At 34.8% G+C, this 18,361-nt stretch overlaps 1 protein-coding gene across 1 annotated transcript in view; it reads right to left on the bottom strand.

The window, feature by feature from the left end:
- Nucleotides 1-4,635: 4,635 nt before the first annotated feature.
- The window catches only part of TRMT1L (tRNA methyltransferase 1L), a 30,588-nt gene continuing 16,862 nt past the window's right edge, over nucleotides 4,636-18,361 (bottom strand). Inside the window, exons 9-15 of the mRNA XM_081025200.1 lie at nucleotides 18,142-18,354; nucleotides 16,620-16,810; nucleotides 11,107-11,185; nucleotides 9,073-9,239; nucleotides 8,368-8,427; nucleotides 6,861-6,987; nucleotides 4,636-6,758 (exon numbers count right to left, since the gene is read on the bottom strand). Of these exons, the coding sequence (XP_080881326.1) occupies nucleotides 6,506-6,758; nucleotides 6,861-6,987; nucleotides 8,368-8,427; nucleotides 9,073-9,239; nucleotides 11,107-11,185; nucleotides 16,620-16,810; nucleotides 18,142-18,354 (1,090 nt within the window). The 3' untranslated portion in view covers nucleotides 4,636-6,505. The remainder of the gene's footprint in view (nucleotides 6,759-6,860; nucleotides 6,988-8,367; nucleotides 8,428-9,072; nucleotides 9,240-11,106; nucleotides 11,186-16,619; nucleotides 16,811-18,141; nucleotides 18,355-18,361) is intronic.

Here is an 18,361-nt window from a genome sequence, read left to right as displayed (position 1 = left end):
TGTCCAACCACTAGCTGGCCTTTAGAGCTAACAAAGAACAATATAGTGGTCACACACAGCAAAGAATTAGTCCAGGAAGGTCGCTCAAACAGCAAACGACAAACCCGGAGGATGTGCAGGGATTCTTTTGTTCAGGTTGCCATATTGTATTTCAAATGTCTAGTTTTCAACAAAAACTTACAAGACATGCAAAGAAACAGGAAAATGTGAGAAAGCTGAAATGCTGGACTTGAAGACTTTAAATCAGCTTTTAAAAATATATTCAAATAACTAAAACCGTGTCTCAAAAACTAAATGCAAGAACAATCTTTCACGAAATAGAGAATAACAAGAGAAATTTTGATAAAAGAACCAAATAGAAATTTTGGATTGGAAAAAAATACAATAAATAAAATACAATACAGGGCCAAGCAGATTTGAACTGGTAGAAATTTCTACCAGTTTGAACTGGTAGAAATATTCAGCAAACTTTAATATAGGCCAGTGGAGAGCATCCTATCAGGAAAAAAAAGGAATGAAAGGAAAAGAACTGCAGAAACCTATGTGAAACCATCAAGTATATTAACCTGCATAATGGAATACCCAGAAGGAGAGGAAGTAAAGTATACCTGGAGAATTAATCGCCCAAAATTTGGTGAAAATTAACCTGCACATCCAAGAAGTTCAACAAACGCTAAATAAGACAAACTCTTGGAAACAGCAAAAGAAAAGTGATTCATAGCATACAGGGATCTTTGGTAAGATTAATGACTCGCTTCTCTTGGGAAGTCATGGAGGCCAGGACATAATGCCATTCAAAGTGCTGAAAAGAAAAGGCAGTGAACCAAGAATTCCTATGTCCAGCAAAGTATTTCTTAAAAATGGAAGATATTAAGGCATTCCTACATAAAAACAGAACGAATTTGTTAGTTGCAGACCTGACCTACAAGAAATACCAAAGGGATTCCTTTAGGCAGAAGTGAAAGGACATTAGATAACTCAAATCCATTCAAAGAAATAGGTAGCACTGGTCAAGTTAACATAAATACAGAAGACGGTATAAATGTATTAGTTTGGGCTGCTACAACAAAATGCCATAGACTGGGTGGCTTGAAGAGACAGTTTTCATAGTTCTGGAGGTTGGAAAGTCCAAGGTTAGGGTAGGTTTGCTTTCTGGTGAGGTCCTTCCTGGCTTGCAGACAGACTTCTCACGGTTTCCTCATGTGGCAGAGATGGGGAAAGAGCTGGTTTCTTTCTTTTTTTATAAGGACGCCATTTCTCTTATAAGGATACCATCATGGGGGCCCCACCTTCATGACCCTCTCTAAATCTAATTACCTCCTTCCCATACACTCGTGGATTTGGCGGGGATGCAAACATTTCAGTCCATGACCGTACTTTTGTTTGTAATAATTCTGATTTAAAAGAAAACCGCATAAAGTAATAAATGTAAAACTGTTGAATGGCTTATAATGTATAAAGGTGGAATTTGTATGGCTATAGCATAAAACATCAAGGAGGGAATGGAGTTGTATTGGAGCAAATGTTTTGTAATCTGTTGAAATTAGGCTGGTACCAGTCTGAACTGGATTATTGTAAATTAAGGTGTTAATTGTCACCCCGAGCACAACCACTAAGAAAATAACTCCAAAAAACATAGTAAAAGAAACAAGGAAATTAAAATGGTATACGAAAAAATAACATTTAACACAAAAGGCTGTGATGGAGGAACAGAAGACATAGCAAACTAGCAGATATAAATCCTGTTAACTATTAATTACATTAGATGGTTACACTCTGAAAGGCTAATATGGGCAGAATGGACCAAAAACATGATGCAGCTATATATTGTCCATGAGAAACATAATGTTAGTTTCAAAGTAACAGACTGAAATAAAAGGATGGAAAAACAACAGTTTTTCCAGAAGAGAACCAAAGTAGCTATACTAATCACAAAAAATAGACCTTGAGACATACTGTGCCTGAATATGGTATAACCTTGGCCAAGTGTTTTCCTTAACCCCAGTAGCAGTGTCTTCTCTAAAGTGAAGGGGTGGATATTGTCTGTAGTCCTTTCCATCTCTAAAACATGAACATTTCATCTTTGAAAGTATGTAATAAAATATTTACAGATTAGGGACACTTAAAAGATAGTAGAGTCTTATCAGATGTATTGAGATTTTCAAGTTGTAATTGATTACTGAGATCGGGAGTTTAGTGGGTTTTTATCTATTGTCTTCAGAGGGTTAGTTTGCAAAGATTTTACTATCAGAAACTTAAGTCCTAGGAAAGTCCTGGCCATAGAAGATGGGAAGGAAGCTCAGTTAGTGCTTTCTGCATATGATTATTGAGTACAAAGTATACTGGTTAAGAGGGCTTCAGATGTGGACAATGTAAAGTAGGCCAGTGGTTATTAACAATATTGTAATAATTCTGTTCCAGAAATTTTTACGGCATTACTTGTGGTCCAAAGTTTATAATTGAACTTGTATTTTACACGTCTTTATTTCCTTTAGTAAAGGTAGGTCACCAAGTGACAAAGCTTGAGCACTGAAGTCAGCCTTGAACTGGATCCTGACTTTCACTTGCCAGGTTTAGAATGGCATTGGATAAATGAGTCCATCTCATTCAGCCTTGCTATATAGATTTTATGATACAATCTATGTAGAGACAAGACTGTAGTGCTAAATCTCATAAGTATAAGCTTTTAAAATTAATAGGCCACTTCCTAGGAAAATGTTTTTCCTTGGCAAGTTTTGTTCTCTGGCCTACTTGATCTGAAATTCTGTGACTTCAATTGCATAAAATAGGTTGAAGAAGCTTGTAGTTTAGAGATAACACGTTTATAATTTACTCACATTTTAAAGTTAATATTCTTATCGTCCCCTCCTGAGAACTAGGAAAGGATACTTGGGCTAGAAGAGGGGTTGATCCTTGCAGAGTAGGGAAAGGGTTGCGACAAAGGAATCAAAAGGCCATCAATGATAAAGCATGGTAGATAAATGTACACATTTTTTATAGATGTTCCCCTTTTTAACCTATTCCTGGGCTTTGTGAATTCCCTTACCTAATGAGGGAGAGTCGTCTCCACGTGGAGACAAATTGTGAGATGTTCACTTTTCCAGCCTCCCCTGTAGCTTTAAGGCTGAGATAGCTGGAAAAGAAAAGTGTGATCCTGTAAGTTGGCTGAGTTTGCTATCGTTCTGGGTTTCTTAAGTGAGAGACACTAGTCAGGAGAGTGGCACTCTGAGAATTGGAGAAAGAGTTTCGGAAAGATTTGGATGAATCAGCCCATGTGCTCTATTCTTTACAGTCCTTTGTGTCCAGGACATGGAGTCAGATCCCAGCATGTTCTGGGGGACAGTGCGTCCTGAAAGAATGGCTTTTTGACTACACTGATGATTTGTGGTGAATACTCACGGAAATAGCTTGTTAGATCTTGAAGGAGGGAACATAATTTTAAATCCAGTCAAATTATCAATATGGGTACACTTATTCCATAGTCTGTCTCAGTTTGTCACCTTGAACAGCTGGGTGTGGTTATTTGGTTGAAATTTTGACTCAGCAGTGGCTCATCTAAACTGGAGGTGATGCTAAAAATGCCTTGATACAATACAGAGGAAGGAAACAGAAGGGGGAATGTTGGCGATTTTTTATGATCTCACCCATTGTCTCCCTGTATCCTTTGTAAGAGCCAGATTGATTTCTTTTTACCAAGGCATTGAGAAATACACTGGTGAGCAGAGAACTAGCACCCTGAAAAGCTTTACAGTATAGTCTGATGGATTTTTGGCCTTGGCTAATCGTGTGATCTAAAGGACCAAAACGGTTCTATTTGATTTACATAACTGAAACTATAGGTCTGGCTTGAACCACTGTAATAGTCACCGTCCCTTACCCATTTCCCAGACCTGATTTAATTCACATCCCAGAGCCCTTTGAGAAAGGACCCTGCCATAGCATCTGAAATTTCTATTTCGTATCTTCCTCTTAGTCTTCTCCAAAGCAACTTGGGGCTATTACCAAAGCAATTACACAACGAGGAAAGAAATTCCTAGACTTCTTGGGATTACTGAACTGGTTGTGTATTAATTTCTGGAAACCAGAACATGTATTTATTTAGTGCAGTCTTTTGGAAGTTGGTTGATCAAAATGGAGTTTTAACCCAAATCCACCATAGTGGGCCCCAAACCCTTCTCTTTTCTTAGTTATTAATACTTCTCCCATTTCCTAAGTGTATGGGTAGAGTATTAACATAAGCAGTCAGCTGAGTCACATGCTGGTTTCCTGACTGGAGTAAGAACTGGTTTCTTGTGTTCACCCCAGTTTAATGGAGGGATACAACTGATGTCCCAAACTACTACTGTTGTTAAGGGAACAAGCTGCAAATATAGATTAGATGGACTTTTATAAGTATTTCCTCTCTAGGTTGATACAGTACTGTTTCTTCAAAAAGTTTTCCTGTAGATGCAAAATTAATGCAGATAAACATTTTAAATACCAGTAATTTATATATTTGTATATCAAATTAGGTTCCTGGCATAAAAGTCAGCTTCATCATTGATCAAAATGTATCATGCTGATAAGCATTTAGCAAAATTTGAGACTGATATTCAATCGAACAATACATATATTAAAACACATGGTCCAGGTACTGATTTGCCTTTGATTTATAGTAATTTTTCTTTTTAACTATGCAAACGAAAAAGTAACAACTTTTATTTCTTCTGTACTCGTTTGTGAGTTACAGTTTTAATTGGCAAGAATTATATATTTTTTTGTGGTCATCACAGAAACTAACTTGTACTTCACCTATTCCTTTATTTTACTAAAATGTATGATTTCATTAATTAGAGAAAAGAAACATCCTTCTAGGACTGCTGTTATAACAGATTTTCTCTTATTTCTGCTAAATTAATAATCTATGTTGATGTATTAACCCTCACTCCCTGGATTCTTGTATATGTAATAGGAGTGCTTTTTTTCTTCTGTGTATTTAAAACCTGTTATAACTCCCTCCTTATCCCCCCAAGCTTAATGCTTGTGAAAAGTGACTTCCTCTAGTAAATACTTTAGGGTAAATATGGATTAAATCCTTGAGACAGAAATCTAAAATTGATACTAAATCCTTTCATCCAAACTCTTATATTCAAATGAAGCAAGAACAATATTTATTACTGGAAACAAGATTTTTTTTTTTTTAGCTAATTTTCATTGTTAATGTTAGCCTGGGCTACTTACGTAAAAAATTAGCACATACACCAAAAACAAAAAACAACCCACAAAACAACCTAAAACAAAAATACATCCTCCAAACAAAATTCTCACTTCATAAGCTCATACAGTAACAAGTTTTATATCTGAGGTAGCACAACCAAGCAAATGAATATTGTACGTGTATTAACTGAGGCACTTGAGATCACCCAATTTGTTTAGTTTATAACAAAATCTCTCAGAATTTCAATGCTTGTGAATAATTATAATGAGGACATGGTCTCAATTTACTTAGACAAAATCTTACTCTGAAGTTTAAATATCTAGGCCTTAAACATAAAAATGTATTTCTATCTCAGGTATTTCTCAAAAGCTAGTAATAAAAAGATCAACGGGGCCGGCCCAGTGGCTCAGGTGGTTAGAGCTCCGTGCTCCTAACTCAAGGCTGCTGGTTCGATTCCCACATGGGCAGTAGGCTCTCAACCATAAGGTTGCCAGTTCAATTCCTTGAGTCCCGCAAGGGATGGTGGGCTCTGCCCCCTGCAACTAAGATTGAACACGGCACCTTGAGCTGAGCTGCCACTGAGCTCCCAGATGGCTCAGTTGGTTGAAGCACGTCCTCTCAACCACAAGGTTGCCAGTTGGACTCCCGCAAGGGATGGTGGGCTGCGCCCCCTGCAACTAGCAATGGCAACTGGATCTGGAGCTGAGCTGCTCCCTCCACAACTAAGACTGAAGGGACAACAACTTGACTTGGAAAAAAAAGTCCTTAAAGTACACACTGTTCCCCAATAAAGTACTGCTCCCCTGCTCCAATAAAATCTTTAAAAAAAAAAAAAACAAGAAAGATCAACGTGGGGAGAGGTATGATTTCTTAAAATTGGGAATACATTTTAGCTTTGTAATTGTGAAATGCTAGTGACATGAAAGGACATTGTTCTTCCTATTCTATTCAGGCTCAGTTTAAGCAGAAAAGTGATTAGAAATAGTAAAGAATGGTTCCATAACATAAAATTCGAAATGCTTTACATGTGAAAATTTTCTGAGTTACTAAACAGTAGGGTGACCTCAGTAATAAACTTGGCTTCATGTGAAATGTTTTCATTAAAATTTTAAGTTTTCTTTAAAATAACAAAACCTTGGAAAGTACAGCTCCCAAACCAGCTAAATTAGAAACTGCTAATTTTCTGAATGAAAACAGCACTTTTATTTTTACATCACTGAATTGAAGGAATAGAAAAAGAACTACAGTTGGTATAGAGAACTATCAGGCCACCTATACAGACATCTGGGAATAAACTCTTGGCTACATTTACCATCTTCTGCAACCGCTTGCTTCTGCTTTGTCATTCACTGACATTTCAACCCTGTCAGCTACTGTATCTTCGGATGCTGACTGGATGTGGCCCTCTGGGTGTCCTCCAGTGTAGGTCGGGGTGCTGTACTTTAAAAGGATAGATTTAAAGTGCATCAGAGGTGCATCTGTACGAACACCCATTGGGTCAAAATGAGTTCGGCTTACTCGAAAGCCTGCTTGAGAAAGATAGCACAGAAACTTCTTTAACCTGCAGCAAAGAAAGGAAAAGAAAAACAATGAGGTATTTTTCTTTAAATCACAGTGTCATTAAAATAGAAAATATACATGTTGCCATTGACCGGCTACTTACTTGGGCATATTCATCCCCTTAATGCTGTGTCTGTGGATGTTGTAATAGAAGGGAGGGTGTTCAGAACTGACATCAGTCTTTTGCTTCTTTGCTAAATTTGTGGTGGTTTCATTACCTTTTCTTTTTCCTGAAACACATATACAACACAAACAAAGTTAGCATTCTCTGAAAAATTATGAACCAAGTATTTTTACATCTATATTGCTATCTCAAGTCTAAATCCACTGATGTTCACCATTTTAATCTTAATTCTAAGAGCACTCCTCTTGCAAGAATATTCTTGATATTTTTACTATCCTTTACTGATGTAATTTTCTTAACTGTTTGCTGAGTCAGAACTCCCTTTCTACCATCTTCAACGACAATCCTCAACATTTCCATCTTTTGTAGAAAGCTATTTATGAATTCTGGGCCAATCACCTACCTCACAGATTTCATTACTGTCAATACTATACTAGTCAGAGTTTGCAGTTTCATTGTTTCACATATGGAAGTTTTCTATGTTTGTAAATCCTTTCTTCCCAGATTATATTCTAAATTCCTGGGGTAATGTCCTTCTATTTTTATACTTGTACTCTCTCCTGAATGCCAATATTTGTATGTTTTCAATGAACACAAAACCCGGCCAAGGTTACACAACCCAAAGAAGTAGAAGGATGTTCTTAAATCTCTAATGCTCTTTATAGTATACCATAGTGCCTTTTTATTCCCTTTGACAGAAATTAAGTAGAATAAATCATTTTAAGTAATTTGTTAGCAAATTAGCTGAAGATGCCAAAGGAACATGACTGTTCGCGCATGCAGTCGTTATTAAACAGCATGCTATTAACAGTGGAAGTTTTCTTTCTTTGAAGAGCAATACTAAAATGTTGACCAACTAATACAAGATTATAGCTTATAATCCTCTCCTCTTTCAACCTTAATACTGTCTATTCTTTTTCACCTGTATTTGAAACACACTTAGAATTTAAAGTTGTCTTTTAAAAAGCAAAACAAAAAAACCTTAGACATTAAGGCACTGACATACACGTCTATCTTAACACCCTTTTGATACGAATTTTCAATGCCTACATGCAGCTAGATTTTAAAGTATACACACATCCCAAATTATAAGAAAGGCCATATAATACTTATGGCGAGAGTAGGTCTTCTGGTTAATCAGTGGAATTGCTACACATCATATGCTGAGAAAGTTTAAAAGAATTAAGAATAAAATTGAATCAACTCTATAACTTTATCAAACGTAATTTGATCTGATTTTGGTTCACATGGTTCAAGATCTTATAGGTCTTTCAAAGGCATCACCATATATTAAAGATGGGAACAAAGTACATGTTAATAGAAGTTCTGAACTGTGCAAATGCCAGATAAACAAGTTTTCCTACAGTTATGTTGTTAGCTTAATATGATAAAAATGCATTTTGAAGTAGGCTACCGAAGCAGTCTCTTCCTACCCTTCTGCTGCCTTTTTGCACTGATACATACATAGGTACACATACACACATACCTTGTGCAACGTAATTATCTGGTGTGTCATCTGTAGTTTTAGTAAATGCACCATATTCTTCTAAAATAAAAAATGGGAATCACAAAATAGTCTACAGGATGACATTAAGTAACAATTCAAAGTTTCAATGAAAGCTTATTAAATTATTGCCACACAGTTTTTGAATATACATAACAGATTCTGTGGCAAAAACAGGGCAAGAATTACACTTTTAACTCTGCAATAGCTGCTGCTTCTAATGACTTAAGAGAAATGAAGCCCACCCTTAGGTCAATGGCCAGATAAAACTACAAAAGCCTATTTACACTCGAGAAAAAGAGAAAAACTTAGTTTTACTGAATGGTAAGTATAAATCTAGCTTCTGTGTCTCAATGGATATTACCAAAAATTTGAGTTACACTACTCAAAATTACCTGAGGTTTCTCTTTCTAGAAAGCAGAAATAGGGTAATAAAATCATAACAGACTTTTAGTACTTTAAAATTTAAAAATATGTACTTATATCTAATAAAACCATTATTCATGTTAGGCCCTGAATATCAAACAGAAGAAAAGTATCCAATTAAAAATAAAAGTTAACCACATTATGGTTAGACTCGGGATTTACTTAAAGCACACTACTTATACTGCTTTTGATTATAACATCAAAGATAAAGAATATTTTTGATTGATTTGTAACCTAGTAAGTTAGTGTTCAGTTAGTTACCTTGCTTGTTGAGACTCGAAGGTGCATGAACTGAAAACTGACTTTGAGGAGTACACTCTGACTCAAAGATTAAAGTCTTTATTAGGGTCTGAATGTCGTCTAAACCATGGTGAAGAGATTCAAATAGCATTCTTTTGAGAAATCCAGTATGGAACAGGGAACTTGACCTGAAAAAAAGAAAACACAAGGAACTGGGTGTGAGAAATATTAATAGTCTTAGAAAAGTCTCCATAATTTAACCACAACTAAAATAATTAATTACAGGGTAGATAACATACTGAAATTAAAAAGAATTTAGGATTTAATTTAAAATTGTTTATTTTCTATTTTATCATGTCAGTTCTCTAAACTAGTGAAGGAAATTTCATTCACTGTAGATCAACAAGAATTTATTGAGCCTTCATAAGGTGTTACAGCCCTGGGGTAGGTACGCAGAGGTGCGGAGGATATACCAAATACAGTGCTTACCCTATAGAAGCCTATAAACCTAGACAGTATCCAGACACAGTATAATGCAGAGGATGTCACCAGGCACATCCTATCAGTAACAGGAAATTATTATTTCAGTGTGTAAATGGTGGGGTAAGTTGGGGCAGAAGGAGATACATGAAAATTACATGTGGTGGGTGGTGAGGTCGTTAAGAAATGGCCCGGCAGTGAGTCTGACATGCTTCCCTTTTAATTTGAGAATCACAGGTATAATGCACAGAATATGAAATTGTGAGTCAGATAAACCTGGATTCCCATCCTGGCTCCCCCATTTACTACTAGCTATGTGATTTTGAGTAATTACTGCTTTTGAGTCTCAACTTCTCATCATGAAATGGAAAATAAAACCTCTCACAGAGTTGTTATTGGAATTAGCACACGGAAAATCCCTCCTACAAAGTATGTCTTTAATAAATGGTAGCTATTAGTGTTAGCAAATATATGTGAAAAGATAAGATTTTAAAGTGTCAAATGAGTGATCAATGTAAGATTTACTAAAAGGAAATTTAGAAATACTCTGAGTTGAAGCCCAAAGGAGAGACTTCAAAGAGGATGTAGAATTTGAATTGGAGGTGGTCAAGGGGAGAGAGATTCTGGATGACAGTTAAGAAATGACCATGGCTTTCAGTGAGGAAATCGTAAGCCATGGTTTAGAACTCAGTCTTGGGAAACCTGAGTTCTTGCCCTGCCTGACCTACTAACTAAATTTCACGGGTCAGTTTTAGCCAGCATTTAAAAACACGGTGCCATAATTTTATCATCTGTAAAATGAGGGAGTTGGGCTAGATCTTTCTTCTGGATCCAGCAACCTGTGAAGAATAATTAATTTCCTTAGTTCTGAGATCAGTGAGTAGTATCAACATGTAACAGACGACACAGGTAAGCGAGTACTAGAAGGTCTGGCTAAGTCATTTTTAATCTCAGGGTATTTACATGGGATAAAGATAAAATAACGGGCATCAGCACATATTTACCATTTGGGTGAATTTTTAGGTTAGTAATGGCTAAATTTTGACCTTGTAAATTAATGAGGTAGAAAACTGCAGTGATTCTTGTCACAATGCTGTTATAAATCTCTAGTTATTAACGATGCAAAAGCACATATACATTAAAAACTCGCAATTAAGTCCTGTCTAAACTTTCCCTAAAACTAAAGCAGACACTTACTTTCATATGCCCTTCATACTTAAAACTAATTCCTCGAAGACCTTTTATATTAGTTAACTCTTCTATAAAAAGTTATGATCACTTTACAATCACACCCTAGTTCTATAATTATCTACTGAAAAATGCCTCATGCAAATCAACTAGGCTTCTCTTTAATTCCACTGCCTCTTAGGACTTGGGAGTTCTATACTCACAAACTTGAGAGTATAGAAAAATCTGAAAATGCCTCAGGTTCATAGTGATAGAAGAGTCATATTTATTTGCCTAGACTTAAAAAAACTGAATCAAAATTGCTTGTCTGTTACCATGCATCACCAGAAGTCAGCAAACAAATCAATATATCAATTTTGAATATATTTATTATGCTTGGGCACATACCATAGGGGTCCAAGTTCTATTGCTGTCTTTCCAGGCATGCTTCCATGACAGTTACAAGGCAGCTGTCTATATGGGTTTTCTGTGAAAAGATAAAAAAAATTAAAGGAGAAATGACAGTGTAAATAGTAGTAATTGTTATAGTAAGAATAATTTGCAGCTACTATATATTGAGGATCTACTATATGCCAGGTATTGTGCTTTTTTATACATTTAAAAAGTTTAATCCTTATAAATCTGAAGTAGGTACTGTTAAAATCTCAATTACACAGATCAGAGGATTAAAGCTCAAGAGAGACTAGAAATCCATGTCAAACAGCTTATCAGAGGCATAATTTACTTTTAGTCACTATATGAAATAACTTATGTAGGAGAAAGTCTTGTAAAATCCTCTAGATATCCATATTTTAAAATCAACTCGGGTATAATTTACATGCAAAATGTATACATTTTATGTGAAAACGTTAATGAATTTTGACAAATATAACCAACATCTCACCAAAATAAAGACATTTCTGTAATTGGGAAGAAAATAAATTATTTCCTAGGCCTGATTCATAATCAGCCCCAGAATGTAGGCTAGAAGAATCTAATTCTGTTTAAAGTGTAATGAGAGAGGCTTGATATGATCACAAGGAAATTGGGGAGGTACTAGCACTATTCTTAGTTTCCAAAATGGGGCAATGTTCTACCATGTGCATTTAAAGCCCAGAGTAGTCATTTTAAATCAGACTCTCTCCAACTAACTTCCTCCAGGCTATTCCTCGGTGAATCATTCACTTTATTCGAATGGCCTGATCTGATCAGTGAGTCCTTGATATATGCTGAACCCAGGACTATGGTGGCAGGGACATACATATATAGCTTCTTGTTATCCGATAATCACTGTTACTCAATGCAATTAAATGGCATAATGCAGTTGTGAGATCTCATTTTAGGTTTACTTAAAGGCTTCCTTCACTGTTTTTCCTAGGTTTACTTTTCCAGTATTATTTAACTCTAAAGGAAGGTGGGGTTATCATCTACACTACCTTTGTTGAGAACTATGTTGTTCAAACATTGTATGAATATATTCAAGAAGTCTTCGCTGGAATAACCAAATTACAAATACTATAGTCAGTATTACTCAAATGGGGGTGACTTACGTTTATGACTGTCAGTTATACCCACTTACCAGAGGCAGGCAGCACACACATGAATTTGTAATAGTTTGTTTCTTGATGCACTTGGTAAAATGCTCCTATCATGCAGACCTATATCTTTTCCCAAGTCCCTTGCCTAGGATTTCTCAGTGCTAGGTCAACATCAGTAAATTCCCTCTCTGAGGTGTCAGGGCTATCATTTCAAGTTACCAGCAGCAAAAAATGAAGGGATAAAGAAAGAAAACTAGTATTTCCATGTCATTAGTATAAAGGCTATGAAGGCAATTTCAGGTGAGGAATTAAAAAATATTTCGAGACTTCTACTTAAATGCAATGAATTGAACATGTACGTATTTTATCAATGCTGTCTCTTAAAGCATTAAGATAAGAGCAAATCAAACCCCAGGATAAATAAAAAGGGAGAGGAGGTAACAAAAGATGATGAGCGGGACAAGAGGATAACTGATTTTTCAGGCCAGAGAAAGCTAAAGCCTAAACCTGAAATAGATAAGACGGGTTACCAACAAAACAGCAAGCCCACTGGTGTTGTGGGACCCGAGAAACCCTGAGAATTGAAGGTACTGGTGTCTCTGAAGATGGGTATAGGGTGGTACTGCAAAAAGAGGACTTGTTAGAAAATAAGGGGTTCAATTAAGACTCCTGGTTCATCTTCTCTAATACCCACAGTCAGGCTTCTGTGTCTTCCCCATCCCCCAAAATGAAGTTAATCTTGGGTGAAGTTGAACCATCGAGGATCTGGAACAAGGGGCATTAGTCACAGCTGAGGGTGAGGAGATGGATAAAAAGAGGAATTAAGTAAAAGAATGTATAAATGGTAAGACCTTTCTGGTCTCCTTTCCCAATACGGCTCCTGGAGAGCTGATAGAAGAATGGAAGATTTCTCTCTAGAAAAACAGTAATGCAAGAGAAAAGACCTATATATATTTATTGGCATGGTGAGGGTGGGGGTCTCCTAGTGAAAAGGCACACTCATGCCTTCTCATTACAATAAAATCCATCAGTTTATAAGCCCTGCTCCAAGTGTTTCAAACAGTTTTCAGTGTGGACAACCAACGACATTTGAGAGCTACCATGACAGAACAAAATAAAAGGCAATGATGTGGGTAACTATAAAACATGGCTATAAGTGTGTGTGTGTGTTGTTATCTATTTTTTGTCTTAATTTATTTGAAAAATCATAAGATTATGTATTTAAAAAAATAAATGTATTTTTGAATTAGGTCTATATAAATGTAATTAATGCAAGACAAAAATTGCACAGGAGGGAAGAGGAAAATAGAACTATATTAGCGCAAACTTGCTAGATTTTGCCAGTCTTACCTCAACATTAACCTGAGAGAGATCAAGATAAGTCAAAGGTATACATTGTAATCCCTAAAACCATTAAGAAAATATACAGCTAAAAAATCAACAGTGGAATTAAAATGACACACTAGAAATAGGTTTAACACTAAAGAAGGCAACAAAGGATCAGAGGAACAGACGAAACATAAAGCCAACTATTTTAACAATTACATGAAATATGATGGTCTAAACATTCATCAAAAGCAGAAATGACCAGAGTGGATAAAAAAGCAAGATCCAATAAAACACTCAGATTGAAAGTAAAAAGATGAGAAAAATATAGTATGCAAATAGTAACTGTAAGAGTGGTGTTTGTATTAATATCAGATAATACTTTCGGACAAGAAATACCACATAATGATAAAAGGACTGACACATGAAGAAAATACAATTAGAAATCTACATGGACAGTTTTAGAGATAAAATGATAAAGAAGACCGGTTGAGAAGGTCTAGCACAGGCGTAATAGTACAACGATAAGACAAAACTCAGAATTAAATACACATTTAGGAAAACTTTCTTGAAATAAAATATTTGAAACTACGTGATGAAAGGGTACACCATGATCTAGAAACACTGATCCTAAAAGGATATAAAGTTACTAGATTTCAAAAATAAATATTCCTTTGGGCAAACAAAATCATCATTTTGATCACTGCAAAATGATCATGTCACATGAAAGAAGGAAAATTTACAATAATATTCAGTAATAGCAGACAGTAGAACTTCTACAAGGTACTAAAAGAAACTCTGTAAACTTCAGTTATAAAGGCTATGAACAGTGAGCTCTAAACATGCATGAAATCAAGGAGTATTTTCCCCATGAACCCTCTTGACTAAACTCATCAAGTTAAATTTAGCCATCTATGAAATGATTGGAGAAATTATGGCAAAGACTGACGATGAGCACTGAATTTATTTAGTGTACAGATTATACTGGCAGAATATAAATGTTATATATTGTAGTAACAGAAACGGTTTAATGATCAAAGATTAGTTATGGAAAATGGGAGGCCGATTACCTCATTTATGATACCAAAAATCCAAAGTATATTAAAACCGATAAATCTAAATTACAGAAATATATACTGTGTGTGTGTATATATATATATACATATATATATATATATATACATACTACTACAAAAGTAAACATTAAGATAATAAATAATAGCAGAATAAAGCAATATCTAATGTACTCAAGAAAAAAGGCAAAAGAACAAATATTAAAAATTTAAAAAACATGGACAGTATAACCACAGAAACCATGGAAATTAAAAGGAGTCATTAGACTTGGCTCACTATTTAAATAAATTAGAAAAGCTAAGTGAATACTGCTAAACCTTTAATGAACAAATAATTCTGATGCTAGTTAAACTGTTCCCAAGCATTGAAAAAAAAGGAAAAGTTCCAAATTCTTTTTGAAGGGAGTTTAAACCGATTCCAAAACCCAACCAAAAGAAGGAAAACCATATGCCATCTCACTTAGGAATATTGACACAAAAATCTTTAAAAACATTAGCAAATAGAATCCATATTAAGAGAACACTTCCTGACAAAATAGTTTATTCTACAAAGTCAGAATGTTCAATACTGGGAAGTTTTATTACAGTTAATCAAATTAATAGATCTAAGGAGAAATACCATATAATCATGTGAAATACCATATAATCAATCTACATATGCTGAAAAAACATTGTACAATTCAGCATCTTAATAAAATACAATAAAACTGGAAATGAAGGCTACTTTCTTAACATGAGAAACGATAGGTATCTCAGATTCATGCTTGAATCAGAAAGCGCCAGTTGGAAATAATAAGGAACATGACAGGATGCCGTCCATTCCCACTATCAGTTAACACTGTGGTAAAAGTACAAATAAAATGCATACTAGGTTCTTAGGAAGCTTCTAAACCACAACAATATCATCCTCCTTCATTTAATGTGATCAAAATAAACTACCAACCAGTCTATTTACTTTTTTATTAAGAAAAAAAGACCCAGTATTAGGAACACTCTGAAAATTGACCTTTGAGGAATGATTGCCTTAACAGATATTAAACACCACCAAAAATTTTCTGTAGTCAAAACAGTGAGGTAGAGTTATGTAAATAGACATCCAGACACTGGAACAGAATAGAAAATAAGAACAGAAACAAATTCAAATACATGTGAGACTTTAGAATAAGAAAGAGATGGTATTCTCAAATCAGTGGAGGTGAACTTTCAATAAAATGTAACCTACCTTGAATAAGTTAGCAATAGGAAAGCTCTTTCTAACTATAGACAAAATCCAGAACACACAATCGAAGTTTGATTAACTTTACAACAGCAACAATGAAAAACTTCTGCATCCAAGGTTAAAAAACAGATTTGCAAACACAAGTGACAAATGAGAAGAAATATTTGTAACTCATATCACAAGGGTTAAAGTCTAATATATAAAAAGTTCTTAAAAATCCGTATTAAAAAATGCCAATAACATAACAGAAAACAATGGGCAACTGTTTCTATATCCTAGAAAAGAACAATAGAAACAGCTTATGAGGGTATAAGACACAGCTTTTTCCTTGATACCCAGGCCTGGCAGATAGTAGAGGCTCACTAAATGTTTAATGAATTTTACAACTGATGGATTTTATATTCAGCCAGAAACATGAAAATTATTTTTGTAAAACTAATGATTTAAAATGGCCTAGATAAAGAGGTAATTTGACTTATGTTCTTAAAATTAGTGACATGGAAACTAAGTTATTTCTAGATATTTCAATAAAGGGGGAAAGGCTAGAGAGCATATATTGCATAGCATGAGTAAATAACTTTAATAAACTCACACGAATGTCTTGTCTGTTGATGAAAGGAAATCCAGTATAGGAAATAAAGTTAGCACTGTAATCTTTAAAATCAAAGGACAATATGTATAATTAGGGGTGTGATAAAGACTTATTCATTGGAGGCTTATGCATAAATTAAATGCAATATACAGTCAAAAGAAACTTGAATTTACCTTCTACCATATTACCGTCCTTCTGAAAAATTCTCTCTTCACACCACTGACAATGGATCAGATACTGAATCTTCTTGGCAGTTTCATCTGCAGAAGTAGGTCCCCTCAAAACTCGCACAACGACCAATACAAAATGTTCCAGGGCCACTGCAAACAGTACTTCTATGCCTTTGTTACACCGAGCTGCAGCTCTGGAAAAAACATAAAAACATTTTTCAGTTATTTTGGGTGTTTATCATTTTCCTTTATTTGTTATTATACTTACAGTACTAACCTCGACAGTAAAAATGATGGGTGGGTTAAGAGAAAATAAGGAAAATTCAATTCTTAGTAGTAGTGCTTTTACAAGATCATTACTATAACTTTTACACAAATTGAAACACAGGAAATAAAGGATGCTTGGCAGGGTCTTCTTCAGTTATGACATTTTCCCTTAGGATATCCTCCCAATAGGACTGACTATATTCTCTGGTTTTCAATGTCTCTTTCTTGTCATGGCCACCACTTTTCTTCCTTTTTATCTATTTTTTCTATAAAAGCTTCTTCCAAACAATGTATGTTTATTGAGTACCAACTACATGCAGGTTAGTATACTTGCTGCTGAATATTCAGTGAAATGAATAGTCAAAGTCCTTGACACTATTAATTTTACAGACTTGGATTAAATTCTACCTGACACACCATTTATGTACTTAGATTTCCCTCTGCAGTTACACACTAAACTTAGCTCGTATGTACTAACTTGATTTTGTAAACATTTTAATATGTACAGGTCGGTCCTTGGTGTGTATAAACTGAACAACAGAGTTTTCAATTAATTAGGAGTAACCCTTAAGGTATGTTAGTCTATGAAGTATAATAATCTATATTTATGCTGAGGTAGGAATTTCAATCTAAATGCTGTGAAACTATGTTGAGGCTAGTGAGTGAGCTGGCTGATCATTATCTATACTCCCAATTTCCATTTATATTTTATTATTATATTATTCTTCTAGCATAATATTCTGAATAAAATGGGTGCTCAAAAAAAGTCTTCCTTTCTCCAACTGTTTACAAATCCTGAGGAGAAAGGTAACTTTTTTTTGTAGGCAAGATCATTTTGCAGAATCAAGTTAATAAGCCATCATTTTTATGATTTAGTTACGTAAAGATTAGATAAAATAGACAAAACAATGATTGTTTCTAAATCTAAAAACAATCTTTTCCCTATCTACCTTACATTATTAAAATAACTGATTTGAAATTAACTTACATTTTTTATCTTTTCTTTCTTACTACTTTAATTATTTTAGTAACATTTTTAGTCAGAGAGTAAATAGACTATTTTAGGCACAGGCTTTTAACTTTTAAATCAAATTCTAAAAGATACAACATAAGATTACCAAACAAATCAAGATTATAGATATGGCATACAGAATTTTTATTTTGTGCGTATGTTGAAAACTGAAATAAAGCATGTCTTCTTGTATCTATTTTTATCATATACACAAACATACTAAGTACACTGTTGGCAATTTGGTACCTTGCCACGGCAGCTACAACAATCCTGGCTGCTAGTTCCTTGTAATATTCAGTTCGGACAATGTTACATCCGTAGTGACGCCGGGCAACATGCTGTGCCTTGGCATATAAAGAACTGATATCTGTAGAAGTCACTGATACTATGCCAAGATTTCTTATGTTTCTGAATGCAGAATCTAGATAGTTCACTGATGTTCCAAAGGGGTCTAGGTGTCTAAAAT

The sequence above is a fragment of the Rhinolophus hipposideros genome (genome assembly GCF_964194185.1).
Source record: "Rhinolophus hipposideros genome assembly, chromosome: 19".
NCBI lineage: Eukaryota > Metazoa > Chordata > Mammalia > Chiroptera > Rhinolophidae > Rhinolophus > Rhinolophus hipposideros.
This window is presented reverse-complemented; position numbering and strand designations above follow the sequence as displayed.